We start from the raw sequence: 20,949 nt of genomic DNA on the forward strand, positions 1-20,949 counted from the left end.
GGCTCGCCTTTCTCACCACTGATCACTGTCCATTGTCTGCTTCCGCTGCATCACGCGTTTAGGTATAGCAAAATTGAGCTCTGCAGCTCCGGATTATGAGGATGTATTCTATTTTGGTGCAGCTGGTCCTTTTGTCGTCTCGGGATTGGAATGTCTTCGTATCTTGCGGCCTTGGCTGTGGGCTTTGTTTCACTCGCCTTGTACCCAGTCATATACTCATGTATATCCACGCGATTATTGTATTTAAGCATCAGCAAGCTCGCTCAGGATCTCTTGTGCCTTGCGGTTTATGCGTTACTGCATTTGGCTAATGCCAAAAATAATAAAAGCAATTACAGTATGTATATAATAAATGTATATGTAAAAAATAATGTACATGAATCTATCCTCTAAATATAGAACTGTACGCTCATGTTCTTCATTTATTCGAATGTGTGTTTGTGCCGCGCAGTGTGGATTGCATGTGTAGTTCATGTCTAATGCTGCTACGTCGTGCTGTCTCTAATGACGTCAGCAGCATGGCTTCTCTGTGCTCAGTCCAAGCTCTCCATATAGGTGTCTCTGACCGTAGTATTCGGCACTTCACTCACGCATGAATAGATTTGTACCACACCTGGTCTGTATGGCTAACTTAGAGGGTACCTCTCAGTGTTTTTGTCGATCATTGATGCATTTGGGATTCGTCCATAATAGAATGGGTGGTTGCAGTGTTTTATGGCCTTCTGTCTTGTCAAGAACTTGATGGGAGGGTGGGGTGGTCCCAGGATCCTGATTCCCTCTTCAGTCCCCCCTCTGGTCGACGTGTCGACCATATCCTTATACGTCAATCCTTTTGCTTTTGGTTGTCATATCTTCGTTATTCCTCTGAGGTGTCCATAGTAATTCGTATGATCATCGAAAGACCAGTTCATATAACAGCACACTCTTTCGGGGTTGCATCACACCCACTTTCCTTCATAATACTTTGAATCAAATGGGTTGTCCAACTTCATTGCTCCAATCGGGAACAATTCACATGTCGCTATTCTCTCCCTTATCTTGTTTCTTTCTGTCACAATTTCGTCCTTTGCTCCTCCTATGTTCACATCCATCAGGACCCTGCATCCCGATCGCTTCCTCTGCTGTCTTCTTGCACTTAATTAAGCAAATCTTTATTCCGAACATTGACACTACTGCCAGTACCAGTGCTCCCATTATCAACTTTAGTCCATCTGACAGCCGTGACGGCATCTGACAGCCGTGACGGCCTCCAAGCCGTACGCTATCCATCTCTGGTCTTTTCCAGCCCCCTTTGCTTCTTCTTCCATTTTGGCATGCATCAGCGATAGCGGATATACTGCTTCCGACAGGGTACCGTTGTCTTCATCATTGGCAGTTATGAACGTGCAACAGGAACTCCCAATCTTTGCGCAAATGCCTCCTTCCATTGCTGTGAGAAGATACAGGAAGTATCTATTCTGGAGTGCCACCAACCTCATTGGTCGGAGCTCTTATTTTATTGCGTTGAACCCATTCACTATGCAGTTGATCGTCACCATCAGCTCCCAATGGGTAATCTGTAGCCACTTTGCATTTGTGTATGATTGTACAGATGGTATTATTGCTGCAAAGAACATTTGTGTCCTACTGAACAGTCTGTGTTCTGCCGGAACTTCATCTAACGCTGTCTCTGATGCTTCTGAGAACTAAATTCCTCCTCTCTTTACTCTGCTCAATTCAGCTGGCTCCTCTCTCTTGGCTGTTGGTACCCCTTCCACAGACCTCCTCTTCCTTTTGTTAGTGTCCATTCTGGGAACTCATGAAGCTTCACATCTTTTCGGGGCACGACCAATGGCGGCATATTGATGTGTACCAACAAGCAAACTCCTCCCCAGTCAGGTGGTAGCTTCTCGTATGCCTTCGATCTGCACGCCCAGTAGTGGTCCATCAGTACTGCTGTTCCTTCCTGCATGGCTGCATGTTTTTCAATGCTCCTGCATCCGACATTCTCGCCGCTACTTCACCCTTGTTCCGATAACACAGTGGTGGTGTCTTCCGGGGTATTATTGGCATCGGTCCTGCTTCATTCTCCACCCATGTTGGTATTTTTGCGATTACCTCTCACTCCTTTAGGCAACTGTTGTTTTCTTCCTGTACCTTTTCATGGGTGATTGCGCTAGTGTCAGTGCCTTGCTCCCCACTACGCCATCCTTCATCCATCTTCTGTGTATACTTGGCCATACACCAGTATCTGCTGTCTTTCCCAGCATCCATGTTCCCCTCCTGTTTCTTTCACTCTTGTCCAAGGACATGGCAATTCTTTCAGTGTTAATGCTTTTAGTTTCTCCCTTCTCTGGCCCATCTGTTACGTACTATGGCTTCATCTAACTGCCAATAATTTTTCATCATGTTTAATGTCTTTATGTAATTATCTTCATACAGGAACGTTGCTCTGGACCTCCATCTCGGTGTTGCTGGCTTTCCCTGGAACCTTCCTCGAGTTGTCACCATCGAGAGATACATTAAGCACTGTGCTCTTGATGCTGGTATTTCAGTTGCTATGAACGTTCTGGAGGCACTCATGGCGTAGGGGAATTAATGAGCAGCCACAACGGCTCTCCCTGGTGGTTTCCCTACCTACTTTGGTAATGTGTTTGTACCACATGTTATTAGACAATCGAGCAGTGTTGGTGAGATACATGTCTACCCCTTTCATTTCTGTGTCAACACTGCGCTTACGTCTCCTTCCCGTGTCTGCAGTGCTCCCCTGGCCACCTGACATGGTTGTTCCATCTGCTTGAATTGGGGGAATATTAGTAGAGTATAAAGCAGTAGCACTAGCAACGAAAGAGATCCTCCAAAATATAATCACAAAACTGCTAGGAATAATCATAAACAGCAAGATAGCTTATTCTTCATTATTTCACTCATCTTTACCTGTACTGCTGGTCCTCCCGCAGCCTGGAGATATAGTTGCCCTCCTGAAATACACGAAGAAATGCGTTATTGTTTTAGTATTGTAAGTACATTTTAAGCCCAGCGGACCAAATAATAATTTATTGCAAACACGAATGCTTCTTCCCACACTTTCCTTACTGATGGGTCTCTTCGTGTGGCGCGATTTGGGGGATCGCCGCGCTCGAGCTGTGGGTATGTTTGGGCCAAATAATCTATAAAGGCAAGATAATATACTCAGGTGAATCGTGCTCGGAATCTACTGGGTCTTCTTGCAGTGTGGACAAATTAGTTTGACAAAGTATCCGGGCGGTGGGCAGCGGGCAACATGAACAATCATTAACAATTAGATCGGCTTTCGCGTTCAAGATGTTTAGAGGATAAAATAACAGACAGTGTATCCTCACTCTAAGTCGATGAGCGGTCTGGTCCCTAACTCTGCTGCCCGTGAGCGAGTGACCATTTAGTGTCCTCCACTCGGCAGTGTAAGTTCCGAATTCACTTGTAGCTCTTCTAGCTGCTGAACATTGGTCCTGTTGAACTCGTTGCCAAGTGAGGCCGCTGCTTTGTAGGGCTTTATTTCAGACAGGTGGTTTCAGACTGACTTCCCCTCGAGCTTGACAACACGGTCTGCCACCTTTTCTACAGTGTGAGGATCTGTAAATCGTGGCACATTTCACTGCCTAATAAAGGTTCTTAGCAGCACGATGTCCCCTACATTCACTGGGTTTTTAAGTCCGGTGCCTTCTGGTGAGTCATTGCAGTTGCTCTCTCTGCTGTCTTCTGGGCCCCATGGTGTCGCTATATCTGGCGAGAGATAAAAGAAGAACTAGCAATCAAGGAAGTAATGTATTTGTACATCTCTTGTCCTAACACATCTGCACTGTTCTCAGTCTTTTAGTGCTCTTGTGGGAGGCGCCAGCAGGAGATGCATGCGCCGTCCTGTCACCACCTCATGGGGCGTTAAATGATGGTTCGACCCAGGCTTATTGCGCAAAGCAAACAAAGCAAGAGGTAAGAAGTGCAGCCAATTTTTCTTTGTGCTCTGCAGTTTTTGGCTATGGCCTCCTTCAGGAGACTGTTCAAGCCACACACCCCATTTGCTTGCGGGTGGTACGCACAGGAAAATTTGTGTTGAATGCCCAGCAACGTGGTGATGTGCTGGAACATCTCATTGGCTAAGTGAGGGCCATTGTCAGACCGCAGGACCTCACACATGACCCATCTTGGGAACACTTCCCTGACCAGGAATTTAGCGGCTCGGTGAGCGTCGGCATGTGAACAGGGGCCTGCCCCAATCCACCTAGAGAATGGGCACACAACCACTATCATGTAGCGGTATCCTTGACACACTTGGATCATGTCAACGTAGTCGACATGTAAATGTTGGAATGGACCTACTGGCCGAGGTATGGCTCCTCTCACAACTCTCAAGGTCTGCCCTGCTGTAAACTGCTTACACGTCAAACAATTTCTTACAAATTCAGCCACGTGTTCCGCCAAATTAGGACAGAACCATATTTCTCCAATGCAGGCAGCATCTTTTCCTGTGTGTGTTGGGTGGTGCAATTGTGTCCGTGCTGTGTTCAATAATGCTAGTGGCATGACCACTTTCCCTATGTTATTCGCTGCCATAGGGCATCTTTTGGAGACATTGTACATCCCTTTTAATCCACAATTCCTTCTCTTCCCGGGGTGCTGTTCCCTGCAACTCCATTATCTGTGTTTCTGGCAGTGCATTGTATCCTTCCTTCAGCCCCATGTTCAGCCCCATGTTCCTTACCCCCTCTCGGACATTTGATGCTCTCTCCATTTCTAATAGCTCTCCAAAATATGCTGTGCATTTGGCGTCGAAATATGCCGCTTTGTTTCCTCTTGATCGGATCTTCCCCTCTAGTGTGTGCTTTGCACTTCACTCTGGCTACCCGTGCTTGATAATCAATGACTTTGATCAGTTTGCCCAATAAAAGTGCATGCTGTACTGGTATCCAATCTGCCCTCCTGAATCCTCTCCTGATCCATCGTGCCAGTCGAGAGTGTACTGTTGATGTCACATGAGCTGAGTCAGAGTATACTGTCACTTCCTTGTCTCTTATGTGTTCCAGTGCTAGTATTAGAGCCACTAGTTCTGCTGCTTGAGCTGAGTGACGGGATGGTAATCGCGCACTTGCCACTACCTCACTTGTCCCATCTTCCTTCAGCCTCACTACTGCAGTTCCTGTATGCCTGACTCCATCTGTCTGATCAGTAGTTGTAGACCAGTCAATGTACAACACATCTCCCCCCTCAAGTGCATCCTCGTCTACCTTGAGAGTATCACTGAATCCCTGTATGTTTTCTGCGCAGTCTTGTACATAGTCTCCTTCTTGTATGACGTCTGCTAGGAATATTGATGGGTTGACAAGCCTGTGTCTCACTATCTTCAGAGATGCATTTGATAGTATCACTTTGGACCCTGATGCTCTTTGTGTGATCTTTGGTTTCTGCAGTATCGCAAAAGGGTGTGCTCCACGTACAGAGTGGTAGTGCACCCCATGGTAATTGCTGCTGACATTTCTACTGCTAATGCGGCAGCTGCCAAAGCTGCTTCGCACTGATAGTGTCCTCTCATTACTGGGTCAAGCATCCCACTGTAGTAAGCTATTGGCTTGTGTCCCAAACTTGTCTTCTGTGTCAATACTGCTTTCATCACAACACCATCAGTGTGTGAGAACAGGAAAAATTCCTTTTTGTAGTCTGGGATTCCTAGCACTGGTGCTGTGGATATTTCCTCTTTAAACATGTCAATGGCATCAGTCATCTCTGTTGTCCACCTCAGTGTCTTGTGTCACTTCTGTACTTCCTTGAGAGTGCCCAAAGTTTTTAGATGGAAAGAATTAAATGGAATGCATTATATGCAATGGCATTAGATGGACAGACCATAAACCATCCACGCAGTTATTGGATTTAAACATCAGCAAGCTTGCTCAGGATCTCTTTTGCCTTGCAGTTTCTGCGTTAGTGCATTTGGCTAATGGCAAAAATAATAAAAAAAAATAACAGTATGTATATGTATCTGCCCTCTAATTATAGAACTGCACGCTCATGTTCATGTATTCGAGTGTGTGTTTGTGAAGCGCAGTGCGGATTTCACGTGTACTTCATGGCTAATGCTGCTATGTCGTGGAGTCTCTAATGACGTCGGCAGCATGGCTTCTCGGTGCTCAGTCCAAGCTGTCCATATAGGGGTCTCTGACCATAGTATTCAGCTTTTCAATTTTGCATAGATAGATTTGTACCGCACCTGGTCTGTATGGCTGACTGAGAGGGTACCTCTCTCAGTGTATTTGTCGATCATTGGTGCATTTGGGATTCGTCAATATACAATGGGTGGTTGCAGTGTTTTCTGGCCTTCCATTTTGTCATGAACTTGACGGGCGGTGGCAGGTGATCTCAGGATCCCGACTCCATCCATCGACTCCCATCAAGGGGTAATGGGAAAACAATAATCCCATAGACTGAGATAGGGATACCATCGCTTAATACTTATTAAAAGTTGTAAATGCACTTCTCATTACTCTCTCTTTTCCTTGAATACTATGAGGCCCAAGACACATTTTCATGGTAGTGGAAACATACAACACATGATTAAACAAAATCATAAACCCTAACTACGAAAACATAGAGTCGTCCTAAATTGCCCTAACACTAAAGTAACTTACTGTAGTAAGAATAGTGCAGCGTGGGTCTGAAAAACACCTCCTGGTGTAAGCTTATCCAAAGGCGCCATAAGCCTGGTGTTTCATAAGTGCAGATTGGAAGTGTTTTTTGTTCTTGCGGTTCTGCCTTCATGTGTGCTTGACTAGCGTCTGGCGGGCTGCCATTTTGAAGGCAGGTGCCAAGCCAGACACCAATCTCTGCGGATCCAGCATCCGCGACACCGTGGAGTAGATGTGGCTTCCCGCATCGACCATATTGTGATGAAAGGTAAGTACAAGGAGGGACGAAGGTGCAGGGTTGAGAGTACGGACCAGGAACTGGTGGGCACAGGTGAGGAGACCACCTTCCCTTGCAGAGTACGTCATGGGGGAGTGTTCGTAGCAGCACATGCTCTTATTTGCATGCTGGCTTCCTACATTCAGGGAGAAGGTCCTAACAAGAACTGACTTAGATGCAATCTTGATTTATTCTGATTTGTGTACATTATCTACCTATCAAATAATGGTATTGCCCAAATTGACCTTTTACAATTGACCTTCTGCACAATTGACCTAATTATAGTGGTCCTAATTGACCTTCTGCACAATTGACCTTTATATTATTTTAGTTATTTTATATATGTATTGGGTTGGTTTTGGATTATAAATAATATAAGGGGATTGGGTGGGGGGGTTGCAGGGGTTTTTGGATTGGGTGTGGGGTTGTGGGGGTATACAACCTCAAACAATGTGTACTATCAGGGAGTTTGGAAAATGTAGTTTGGGGGTGGGACTTGGGAAGTGATGAGGAGGGAAGAAGGGACGGCAGTGTAAATGAGGAAGGTGAAATAAAAAGTTGCATGAATCCAACCTCCGAGTCCACGTCGTATTTGATTAAGAGTCGCAGTGCGGGTGTCAGACCCACTGGCAGTCCCCATAACGGAGGAGCCGACAATATGCACGAATCAGTCTCTTTAAATAGAGTCCAATCCATCTTTTCTCGAGCCCAGTTAGTTTAATCTATTTAAGATGAGGTCTAATTAAACAGTTTTGTAATAATTTTCCCTGTGCTGCCATGTGCATCGCAATCTGAGGTTTACTGCAAGAGTTTTGCAAATATCAATTGTTTGCTGGCTAAACTGGTTAGTCCTATGCATTTACAGCTTACATGCACGTGAAAATATGTGTTGTCAATTTTTCTCTATTTACAGGTACATCAAGCTGGCTTGACCTGTGATTTTTCGGAACTTCCGCACCACGTGAGCACCGAGCCGGAGATCGATGGCCTCGTACATGCTGTGAAGCGACTACTCAAAAATTTGCCAAAGCCAACTCTTGTGACAATAGCCCGGTAAAGTTGACTCCATGATTGCCTCTGCCTCGCCATCAGGTTAACCATTTAACTGCTGGCTTTCTTTGTGCACCCGTTCATGAAAGTTTACGCGGACATAGTTTGGGGTCACAAAGCAGATCCAGTTGCCACAGAGAAATCGGACATATAGATACATTCCATTGGAGGGCGGGGGCGTACATCTGCTAAATTAAGGCACGCCTACTAAGGGCAGTGTGTGGGGTATAATGTTGCGAATGTTCTGGAGTGAAAATTAAAAAAAAAAATGTTAGGCAAAACCCCCATCAGTAAGCAAATGCAGATGTTGAAGGCTCTTTTTGCATGATCCACATCAAGTGGTTATGCAGGCATGGGAATTCCTCTAGGTTCCACTTCATAGGTGGGTCTGGGTATTTTAACACCCAAGACATATGTGACTGCATGCACACATTTTTGTGCTTATTAAAAAAAAGAAATTGGGCTTTTGTATTGTGCATCCAGCGTCTAAGCGCAGGACTGGACCTCAAATCCAGGCTGCTCTCATCACTTTTCTTTGCACATTTTTCTATTGAAGTTATTGAGATCTGAATTAGAACGTGTACTTTTCGCAAAGCCTTGGCAAGAACACTATAGCAAACTTGGCATGCAAGAAAGGGACACGCATGGTCTACCGAGGAGAATGGTTGCTCTCCCAGTGTTATTGATTTTGCTGATTGAGGGTTGAGAGATAGAGCCATGTGTCGTTTGCACAGGTAGAGATGGGACATTGTGGATGACAATCTTCAAGAGTTAGCAGCTTAATCATTGGGAAGCACAGTAAGAAGGTGGTTTCCTTATGGAATGGCTTATAAGCCTTGACAGGAGTCAGAAAGTGTCTCATTTTGAGTTGCTAAGTGTCCTTGACCTAAAAGGAGGGAACAAGGGTGTAGCAAAGAGTCTCACACACTGGTAATTCACAGGTGGTGAATTAGGGCCTGGTTGTCCACCATGTTGAAAGCTGCATTTAGGCCAAGTGCTACAAGCAGGGACACGTTTCCATCAATGAGTGCTCCGAGGGCATCATCGCAGATTGTATGAACGTTTTCTATTCTGTGCTCCAGGCAGTTTCTAGTCAGATTGTAGTGGGTGAAGACTGTTTTCTGTAGGGTGGTTGGGAAGTCTGCAATTGTTGTGTTACATGCAAATGTGGGATTCACTGCGTTTTATTGATGAGATGGCAGGTGGCTTGAGAGACAAAGGCATGATGATGTAGTGTGTTCTGTTAGACAGAACTGAGAATAGAGTGTCCTGTTCGTCTAGAACCTGGAACATCGTTATGTTGGTTGTTGAACTCCATGGCAGCCACCTCCACCGATCTTGAAGTATAATCCACCAAAATCAGAATGAACCTCAACACTCCTCCTATTACATCCCGAGGACCGATAATGTCCAAAGACATTACTTCACGTGACTCTTATGCTGAGCGACTGGTTTATACAGTGTTCAGTGGAGAGGCTACGATGATGACACTCTCGTTGAAGAGTTTTTCTGGCGGAAATATTCTTGTGGAAATCATAAAGGCCTGAGTAATGATGGTGGAGATGGGTGGAAAGGACACTCTCTGGAACCTTGACTTTTTTGACAGGATTTGGTTTGTTTTCCAGCATGGAGGATTTTATGTTTTTCCTGAGTTTTGTGAATTTAGTGTGAAGAATTCCCATTCGTTTTATTTTTCAGGTCAGTTAGGTTATGTCAGCATGTGGTATCTATTCAGGTGGAATACATAAGCTGACCGTGAAGATTGCTCAGAATAATGTATAGGAAAGCATTGATTTTATTAAAGACACTGAAGCGAGCATTAGGCTTCCATGTCTTTATTGAAAGGCGAAGCAGCATTATTTAAAGCAAACGTCCTGTATCAACCAAACTAAATTGCCTATGAGAACTGTAGTTCGAACTGTAGTTCGAGCACTGAAAACAGACTGCCCTTAGCTGACGGCACTCCCATCAATCCAGAGCCTCCCTGTTCTACAAAAAGCACCTCTTCCATGTCCTGTCCACCACCTCTATTTTGCTGTGACTAGCACAGGCAGATTAAGGTAAGGTAAGTAATGAACCGCATAGCATTTCGGCAACCATATAACTCAATGACAACAATTCAAAAGCCATGCACTCTCTCCAGGCTCTTCAGAAGAGTATGCCAACTTCATGCCTGCACCTGAAACAAATATGCAAACGAAAGCTTAAGAATTACGGTGGTTTGAAATGATACCCCCCAAGAATGACGACACGCCATACATTTACCGCAAACATATTTACTTTCTCAAGCCATGTTACTCAATGTAATGTTGCCTGTCTGAAGGCTACTTAATTAGCACATAACGTGCTTCAGGATGCATATTATTTGCAACTTAAGGTGGGATAATGCTTGCCTCTATTCTTTTATAGATCAAGACGCTTCTAGAAGTAATTCTGGAATATCATCATTTTATATCAAGACAGGAGGCGAGCATTATGCCTGTGTAAAGCGTATTCACCACCAAAAAAGCCGGTTGTTCAGTAGGCTTAAGATCAAAACAATCTAAAGACCGATTTGCCATATCAATTGGCCATCTTTATAATATCTTTGACCCCTTGGCTGAATGTGCCCTAAACGTATATCTATACCTACTTGCAATAGCATCCACCAAACCCATCTTGCCAGGGTAGGCGACGTGACAGGCTTATGGGCCTTCCGCAGTGCAATAAGCAGCTGCCCTCTAGCATGTTCTCATAAGGAGCCTTGCACTAAGACAATGACCCATGCATCGCTTACAACGTTCCGGAAAGTAAGGATATGAAAAGTCCTTCCATCTGAGGATTAAACCCTGCCTGCTCAGTCAAATGCCTGAACACTCGACACAACTGCAGGATTTCAAGCATAGTAGATTTGTCAGTATGCCTGACAACGCTGTGCACAGAAGATCCACGTTATCGACCAAATTCTAAAAGAGAGGTTCAGAACTATATTTACGTCCCATAAGGATGTGTAGGGAGATGACTTATGAGAAATGTAAAAGTTTAATTAGTGCACCTTGTTAGGGAGATGTATCATTGTTATGCTTCATCCCTTCTCCTAGTGAGACACGCAGCACTTTTTGCTGGACTTCTGAACCTTTTTCTTTCTATCCTGAGTGAGGGGAGCCTTTTTCCCCTGATTCATTCTTATTTGCTCTGACTTTTGGAACTATGTTCTGTATTTTACCTTTACTATGGAGTCTGCTTTCCTCCATATGTCTTTAAAGGCATCTTTGTTTAGCTTTTGCAGCACACAGCACCTTACGTGCAGTGTTGCTGGGAACCCTTTGGGTTCTCCTTTGAGATGTTTTCTTTATGCTTACTAACTACAGTTCTTAAGGATAGAGGGATACTTTGGTGTCTAGTCAAATGATCGACAGACAAATGTTCGACACAATTTGATCGACAGGACAAATGATCGAATTTTTTTTTTAGTTATATATTTTTTTTAGGTTTTCGTTTAGGGGAAAAAAGGGGTTTTTAGCAAAAAGAGGGTTGGGGGGAGAACACCCCCAAAAAAAAATGTGAAAAAAAAGAATATTTTTTTTCGATCATTTGACCTGTCGACCTTTTGGTGTCGACCATTTGTCCTGTCGACCATTTAGATTCGACCATTTGACCTACAACCGGATACTTTGTATCCTTCATAAAACTTTGTACTATGTGAGATTAGCACACACCACCTTATGTGGAGTGCTAAGGGGATACCTAGTATCCCACTTCACTCTGCTTCTCTGACGTTTTCGTCACATAGACAACATATAGTACTCCAGCATGAGGTCTGGCATGGATTCACGTGCTCCTGAATATTCCTTGTCGTCAGGCTGGGCATCCTCGGTAAAAGAAAAAACTGTTTCACTTTCACTTTAAAACTGTATTTCTTCTCTAAACCTATCACTGTCCTCTGGGTCATACTGCCCCCATCCAATGACAGTCCTCTCCCTAAGCCCTGCCTCTGGCCGCCATCTTCAGATTTTCATTGCACGCTTCAGTGTTGGGAGCCCTTGAGTTGCTCTCGGAGCGATTTTGTACTTTTCTCTACGTTTTCTGTGAAAAAATTGTATTTTTGTTCCATAGTAGCCCATGTGCTCCTCTCTTCATCGGCCGGCGATGGGGATCTGTTGTTGGTGAAGTTTTGCACTCCTCAAGGGAAAAGATTTATGGAAGACCCTCTTGGGACTACTTCGGGGCCTCCGACCATGACGGAGGAGAAAAACGAGCAAAGGACCCTTTTCAGGCCCTGCATCAAATGCAGGCTATGTAATGTCTTTGTGGAAGACAAGCATCTGCAATGTCTACTGCCTGCACCCGGACCACAGGGACGATGGGTGCAAGATCTGCCTGTGCTTCTCGAAGAAGACAAAGGACAGCTATAGCAGGCTGGCGGCATGGCTCAAGTTGAACATGGCCTCTGACCCGTGCTCCAAGCAAGGTCCTGCCTCAACCAGGACTGGTCGGTCCGAGGACCGGCCTCCATCCGGGAGGAAGTCCAAGTCCTTTCAGGATACCCCATCCATGGTCAAGAGCCACAGGAAAGATTCCACCAGGTTCGCCGCTGATGCGGGTCTCGGCTTGGATAGGCCACGATCACCATCCTATATCAGCAACAAGAATCCAAGAGGAAGACTATAATATTGGTACCCTTTTTGGACGACATTTGGTAGTAGGGTCTAGCCCTCATGAAGAACCCATGCATAGCTCCAACCAAACGTGACAGGTTGGAGAAGAAATGTAGGGTGCTGGACTCCGCGCCCAAGTGCTTGAGGTCACAACCGTCGCCGGACTCACTAGTGTTGGCTGCTGCAAGGAAGCGTTTGGCTAACCCGGCTTCATCGTCTTCAGTTCTCCAGGACAACGAGGGGAAGAAGATGGACGCCATGGGGAAGAGAGTCATATACATGGCAGCGTCCACAATCAAAGCGTCTAATGCTCTGGCTATTTTGGGAGATTTGGTAAAAGCTGGGTTACAATCCTGGAATTCCTCCTCGACTACAACAAAATGGAAACTCTCACACTCTTTCAGGAAAGGGAGGTGGCGTCGGGCCATGACATTACAGTGGCCCTGGACATCGCAGACACAGGCTTCCGACAGATGGGAAACAGAGTTTGCCTTCGTCAGCAGGGATGGTCGAAAGCCACAAACTTTCACCATGACCTTCATGCGAAGGTGCTGGACATGCCTTTTGATGGTGAAAATATGTTCGGGAAGGCGGTCAACGAATTCCTTCAAGCCATAAAAACAATGACGGCACGCTCCCTTGGCACTCTACAGCAGCATCGCTCGTTGTCCTTTAGCTCCTCCATGTGGAAATCGAGCAGATCATCCCAGGGATACTCCTCATCGTACAGGCAACCTCCCGATCATCCATGCAGGAAGCCTACATGGGCCACTCCCAGGCCTACTTTGGCGGAGGTTGCCGTCGCCCACAGGGCAAAGCGCCGGTACCCAAGCAAGCCTGAACCGGCCAAGATGTCGGGCCCCCACTCGTGCACCTCAGTGGGAGGACAGTTGACGAGGTTTGTCGGCGTGTAGATCAAGATCACCACCGAAAGATGGGTGCTGGTCGCTCTCGGCCAGGGGCACCTTGGAGTTCCAACGCAGGCGCCCTCGTGTTCCACTGGTTCCCTGTTAGGAGCAGCACATCCCTCAGCTCCTGGAAGAAGTGAGAGCCATGTTATGAAAGGGGCGATAGAACTAGTTCCCCAGCGGCTCTGGGGCTTTGGAGTCTATTCCAGATACTTTGTGGTCAGAAAGAAGACAGGGGGTTGGAGACCCATCCTAGACCTGCGCCCTCTGAACAAGTATTTATAATTCCAAAAATTCAGGATGGTCACGTTGCAGCACATGCTCGGCCAGCTGGAGGAAGGGGATTTCTTGACGTCGGTGGACATGGAGGATGCTTACTTCCATGTCCAGGAAACATCAGAAGTTCCTATGGTACAAGGCCAACACTACCAGTTCAAGGCCTTACCTTTCGGCCTATAGTCGGTCCCAAGGGTGTTCACAAAATACCTGGCACCGGTGACGGCCCAACTGCGTCTGCAGGGCGTACACGTATACCCGTACCGGAACGGTTGGCTAATACCGGCCTGCTCCCGGGAGTTGGCCGACAAGCACACGAAGGAGACCGTCCGGCTACCGACAGATCTGGGGTTCTCCATGAACTATCCAAATTCATGCTGAACGCCATTGCAGAATGCTCAACACATTGGCTTGCCTGGCAATCCCCTCAGAGTAAAGGCTAGCAGCCATTCAAGGGAAGGTACAGCGGCTATCGTCGGCAAAGACGGGCATGGTTCGGGCCATCAAGTCTTTGCTCAGCATGATGTTGTCCTGCATCTACCTCGTCCGTCTCTGCAGGTTGCAGGTGAGACCCCTTCATGAATTCTTGGATGCATGTTGGATACAGGTGTCTGGGAAATTTACGGACAAGGTCCCCCTCAACGAGAAGTTCCGGCGGGCAATAGAATGGTGGGGGTACGCTCTCACATCGCCCAGGGGATGGGATTCCAAACCCCTCCATACTAGGAGACGGTCAGCCTGTCTGTGTCACCCCCAGTCAAGTTTCCGGTACTTTCGGATGTGCTCGCCAGAGAAGGAGGCGCAATCTTTCATCACGACCCAGCCTTCGAGTGTGGAGGTTATGAGTTGCCAGTGGACTACAGGAAGGTCCTCTCAAAGCCAGGGCGTCATCGACTCTAAAGTGCTACGGCCATACATGGAAGCATTTTGTTACATGGTGCCGGTCACAGAAGATTACCCATCTGAGGGTCACAGCTCCACAGAATCTTCCATACTTGCTGTCCTTGGCGAAAGCTGGGCTTGCTCCCACATCTATCAATGTACACCTGGAGGCCATCTCACGCTATATCAGATCCCTAGGAAGATCTTCACTGTGGTTCCACAGACTCATCAAGGAGTTCCTCAAGGGGCTCTTTCAATCTTTCCCTCCGGTGAAGCAGCCTGCCCCAGCGTGGGAACTCAACATCGTCCTGACAAGGCTCATGGGTGCACCTTTCGAACCTATGCATCAAGCCCCACTCAAGTTCCTCTCATGGAAGACAGCATTCCTTGTGGCCATCACCTCAGCCAGAAGGTGTGGGTGAGATCCAGGACGGTGTCCGGTCAAATGGTCGACAGACAAATGGTCGACAGGACAATTGGTCGACACCATTTGGTCGACAGGTCAAATGGTCGAATTTGTTTTAAATTTATATGTATATTTTTTGGTTTTGGTTTTGGTTTAGGGAAAAAAGGGGTTTTTAGCAAAAAAAAAGGGTTCGGGGGGACCCCCCCAAAAAAAAAAAAAATTGTGAAAAAACACCAAAAAAAATGTGACCAATTGACCTGTCGACCTTTTGGTGTCGACCAATTGTCCTGTCGACCATTTATTTTCGACCAAATGACCTAGAACCATCCAGGACCTATCCTGCAAGCAGCCGTATCTGACTTTCCACTAATCAAGGGTGGTACTGCCTACGCACCCCACTTTCATGCTGAAGGTTCCGTCGGAATTCCACCTCAATGAGCCTTTGGTTTTGCCTGTCTTCTTCTAGAAACATTTGTCACCGATGGAGAGGGCCTTGCATTCGCTGGACGTAGCTCGTGCCTTGAAGTTCTATGTGGCACGCACAAAGAGTTTTCGGAAGACTTCACGATTGTTTGTGAACTTTGGACCTGTGAATCATGGGAAGGCCTTGTCCAAAGCTTCCATCTCATGATGACGCTCTGGCTGCATCATGCATTTTCATTGGCTGGTGAACCGGCCACTGCCGGGTTGTCCAAGAGCCCACCCCACCAGAGCGATCTCTGTGACTACAGAGTTTCTTTCTGGTGTGCCCCTGCTTGACATCTGTAGGGCTGCAACGTGGAGGTCCACGCATACCTTCACGAAGTTCTACTGCGTCGACAGGGATTCCAGGGAGTAGTCCAGAGTCGGCCAGGCAGTGCTACGCAACAAGTTTGCCTGAGGTGAGTGTTCTAGAGGTAAGTGTAAATTGCTTCTGTTGAGCCTTGCCACCTCCCATTGTTGTTGTAATGTGTACTGCTGTGTATTCGTTATTCATGAGCATGTGAATCCATGCCAGACCCAATGCTGGAGAAGGTTTAAGTTACTTACCTGTAACTATTGTTCTCCAGCATAGGTCTGGCATGGATTCACATGCGCACCCTCCCTCCGGCCCCTCTGTGGCTTTTCTTGGTCATACTGCCACTTTACGTGCTTACCAAATCTGAAGATGGCTGCCAGAGGCAGGGCTTAGGGAGAAGACTGTCATTGGATGGGGGCAGTATGACCCAGAGGACAGTGAGATCCTGAAGAGAAAGGAACTTTTGAATGTTTGTTTTTCGTATCAGGCCCTCTGATGTAAGAGACTTTGAATGACAAAGAGAATTTGGTACAGAAGGCCCTGATACTGAGATTTGAACTGCATCCTCGTGCTAGAGAAGTCAGCTACTGTGCTAAGCTCGAGTGCACCGCTTTGTCCCATGCTGAAAACATAGGGAAGGGAGGCCAGCGGCCTGAACACCCTGACATATCATTTTTTGAACAATTCTTGCTTTTACGTAACACTGTTTCCCAATCAAGAGCGTATCCCTCAGGGGCCCCACTCTGCCGCATAAGGAAAAAAGGAAGGCAGATGCTGTATGGTTGTGGGAATAAGAATTCACAATATATGTGGCCTTGTGTTCAATGTAGCCATGTATTGCAAGCCTACCCTCATTGTCTCTGTTGGCGTCAATAAGTTGGAAGGGGAATGCACCATCTATCCATATCGAAACCCCTCTGGTTTATTTTGAATAGGTAGCTCCAAAACCAACTCTTCTCCCCGGCCATCCAACCTAGTCACCACCTTCCCTTGCTCTTCTGTTAACAAATGATTCTCCTGCAGGAGTGTGATCGACATTTTCTTCCTACGCAAGTAGGATCCAATTTTATTCCTCCTCAAATATGTGTTCATCCCCCTGACATTCCATGTCAATACTCTGAGCATTGCCATCTACCCCATAGGGTTATCCCCCATCCAGCACTGCAACACGTGTAGGTTCCATGCTTGTCGTTTATTCCCCTTCCAATACAGGGGCCAACACCCTAAATCCCGCTTATCTACCCCCCCAAGGGTTCATTCCACATCTATCCTCTGCCTCACTGATGCTCTTGAAAAATCAAAACAAACTTGAACAAACAAACCAGAGCATAATACATACGCCATAAGTAACATGGCAACAAAAAGGCTCAACAGCACTGTGCCCTTCGAGCCAGCCTGCCTCCACAAAGCGAAGTATCACCATAGGGACAGCAGGCGGTGGGTACCAGCACAATATGGGTGCCTCCTTTAAATCTCAATCTGCTGAGTTGCTAGACAGTTCCACGTCATGAAGGTCAGTGCGGCTCTCCTGCTACAGATCATTTCCACATTCGCTTTTGGTAGTGTACGTGATATAGGATCAAGTTCCAGGTGACTTGAGTCTAGATTAACTCCAGCATCAGGGCTGCCAATATCCAGTAGTTCAGGATCCCTTCTTAGGTTTGCCTTTATTTCCTTCTGCGTGTTTGTCCATCAGACCATTGTGGTGCATCCAGTTATTTGCGTCCTCTGTAGTTTCGAAGAAGATCCCTCTTCCTTTGTAGAGCACTTTCAATTTTGCTGGGTAAATTAGCATATATTTGAGGCCCAGGTTTCGGAGTGTTTCTTTTTTTTCGCGACAAACATGTTTAGTTTCTTCTGCACTAGGGGCCTATAATTCGGAAATAAATTAAGCTTCAGTTTACCACGACGTATGCAACCCTCTTCTCCAGAGTGCTATGACGGGCCTCGAGTTAACGGCTGGCGGTGGCCTGAGTTGTAGGGAGCAGTGTGCCCTCTCAATTGTAAAACCTTGGGACAACTTCCCGGGTCAATCTCTTGTAGTATCATATTTTCTGTGTAGGTGGTCAAGTCATTTCCCTCCTCGCCTTCCGGTAGAACTAGGACACAGATGTTATCTCATCTGGATCGTCCCTCAGCGTCTTCCGCACGCAACTCTAGGGCAGCATTTCTGGATTACAGATCCCATACAATGGTATCCAAAGTACTAGTAGCAGCACATTCTCAGCGAGCAATGATGCAGTGGTTGTTACTCTCTCCAACAGCAAGCGTACATCTTGGCGCAGCAAACTTAGATCCACTTTGACTTCTTCTATTCTGCCCTCGAGTGAAGCGTGCAAGGCCACTATCGCTGCCAGGATCTTGTCTTTGTGTGTCATTTCCTGAACTGTCGGGTTCATTGTTTGTGTCCCCTCAGTCAGTGGAGTAGGATCTCTCTGTACTCCGCTGGCTGCAAATGATTCCATGATGGATCCTTTTCGTCCACCTTTGTTCTCATTGGCCAGCATTTCGGCAGCCTCCCAGGTCAAGGCGCTCACAGCTGTGTACTATTAAACCAAACTAACATCAACTGGTCCGGGCCAATAGACTATAAATGTACTGGCTGCTCCTTGATATTATATGCAGCCTCCGCCAGGCAGCAGTGCCCTCAACGTCGGTACCCAGAGTCGTTCCAAACGCAGTATCCAGCAGCGGGCACCTTCACCACACATAAGGACACTAACAGCGATGCTCAGGCCTCATGCGGGAGCTCTCCCTCCCACTCACGCATTACCATTACCCAGGGTGATGAGTCCCCAAGGTGCAGGATTCCCGGATCTATTGGAAGCAGCCAGAACTATGTCCGTATCAGGGCCTAGCACCTCTGTAAAGCACTGAAGCTAGTGAGATCTTGCTCTGCTCCACCATCCTCCTGTGACCATTCTGAATCTGAATACTATGCTACTGCCCCATCTATGGTAGATTGTATGAGGCTCCTTTCACCTTTTTGGAGGCAATTTTGTTTTCCTGTTACTTATTTCACAATCCACAACTTGAGTGGTGTTGCAACTTCTGTACTTTTTTATATGCGCTCTGTTCTGTGCGAGAGCGGCCAGAGCTCTTCGCTTCACTGTGTTTCAGTGCTCCATGTGTCCTTCCGGGTGTACTGGAAACTCCTAAAGGGGCGTTAGAGACCTGTTTCATCTATATGCAACTGCCAGTGCAGGTCAGAGAGCCCAAGGGGGCTGATGTTATTGTCTTTATGGGTTCCTGCTCATTAAAGTTGCACATTAGTGGAAATCCTTGCCTAGGAACCCAGCGCCCTCTTGGTATTCCTAGTGAACGTTAGTGCCCCTCCCCTGCCCTCCTATCAGAAGGGGTGTGAGAGAAGGCTTAAGTGCCTTGCGCTTCCATTGGTGGCCAGCAAGATTTTTCAGAGCTGCAGGGCTCTGAACCGCGAGCACCGCTCTGTGATCGGTATGGAGCGTACCCATTGCAAATTAAACTAGCATTGGTAATGCCAACAGTTTGGGCTTTTGTGAAGGCATTGGAAAGACACTATCAATGTCTAATACTTATACAAGAGCCCAAACTTTTGGTTTTGCCAATACTTGTTAGGATTGCAGTGGGACACACATAGTGCTTATAAACCAAATGGTTGAAGGCAGACCCACCTTCAAGCTTTGTGTCCCTCCTCGTATGCCATTCCTCCCGGTCTGTACTCTAATGCAATAGTTTGGGTTTATTGCCATCTCATAGCCCAAATAAAAATAAGTAATCATAGGTGTCCCAGCACACGCAGGCAAATGGTAGCAAGTAGCCCAAAACCCTTTCTTCAAACCAATCAAAAATCAATAAACTGATTGTATCGCCACAAAACGACCCACAACCCTGAGGTAGAGTACGTATCTGCTGCTTGAGCAACGAGGAGATGAAAGCGAGTGCTGGTAGGGTAAGGAGTCTCCAGACTGGTGGAGTGCTGTCAGCAGAGGGCAGCCTGTTTTGGGTTTTTGAACTACGACATTTTACCTAGTCCTCGTGCGAAATGTAATTTGGATGATGCATGAATAAGCCGTTAGCTTTCAATCAATGTTGCTTCGCCTTTCAATAAAGAGAAAGCAAAATGCTCTCCTCCACTCTTGAAATTGGATTAAGAACCGTGTTCTTGTCCTTTGAAGGGGCGTGTGCAGTCTTTAATGTGAAGATTAAGGTACTGTATGATTTGCCTGGTCGTTCAGCGTGGTGGAGTACGTTTCTTTGTGCTGATTCAGAACGCTGTAATTCTTGTTGCATTGAAGTGAGGGACCTGTTGAGGCGCACAGAGGGTTTTCTTACTTTCATCTGTGTTTTTTCTTGGGGGTGGAGGACGAGAGTGATGGAAGAGGTGAGATGTCAGCTGTACCTGCGTTCTTTATTATGGCATATGGAGTGAGTGCAGTGATTCACCATTTGAGATGTTGTGGGCAGTGAGGATATTTTTTTGAACAAGGTGGGAATTGCAGTTTCTTCTGCGTTCTTGTCTGCGCTGTCTTTAGCACGAAGGTAGAGGTACTGGTTTGGTTTTCATTGTGCTTCGTTACATGGAGATATACGTGTTTACTTCTTCAGCATTCACTTCGTAACATTTACCTCTTCATACCTTTACTTGTTCAGTCTTTCACATCTTCTAACATTCACTTTGTCATTACAGGGGGAGACCCCAGTGCCCTCCTTTCCTAAACCATATTCCTCCCCAAAGCCCCTCCTTTGCCCCAAGATACAGCTAACCTTACCATATCCATTGCCAGCGTGACAATGTCAAAATGCAGACTATGTAAAGGTAAGACAAAGTAAATGTATGAAGAAGTAAATGTCTGACGAAGTGAATGCTGATGACGTAAGTGTTGAAGAAGTGTCCTTGTCAAAGTAAAGGGGTGATAGTGTTAAATGGGATTGGGATGGCTGCCGGGCTACTCAAGAGCAAGTTTACCAGGCCTGACATTTAGACATGTATGTTGTGTTGTAAGATTGGGTTATTTGTTGGCCTTTGGCACTGTTTGGTATTTCACTAATGGATTGTGCAGCAATAGGATACCAAGTAGGGGGACTCTACTGGTTTGTATGGTGTACACAGACACTAAATCA

At 46.4% G+C, this 20,949-nt stretch overlaps 1 protein-coding gene across 1 annotated transcript in view; it reads left to right on the top strand.

Moving 5' to 3' along the window:
- C5PH5orf22 (chromosome 5p C5orf22 homolog) overlaps window positions 1-20,949 on the top strand; it is a 746,374-nt gene that overhangs the window by 719,976 nt on the left and 5,449 nt on the right. The window contains exon 9 of the mRNA XM_069613612.1: window positions 7,823-7,962. Within this exon, the coding sequence (XP_069469713.1) occupies window positions 7,823-7,962 (140 nt within the window). The remainder of the gene's footprint in view (window positions 1-7,822; window positions 7,963-20,949) is intronic.

The sequence above is a fragment of the Ambystoma mexicanum genome, chromosome 5p (genome assembly GCF_040938575.1).
Source record: "Ambystoma mexicanum isolate Mex_15411 chromosome 5p, UKY_AmexF1_1, whole genome shotgun sequence".
Lineage (NCBI taxonomy): Eukaryota > Metazoa > Chordata > Amphibia > Caudata > Ambystomatidae > Ambystoma > Ambystoma mexicanum.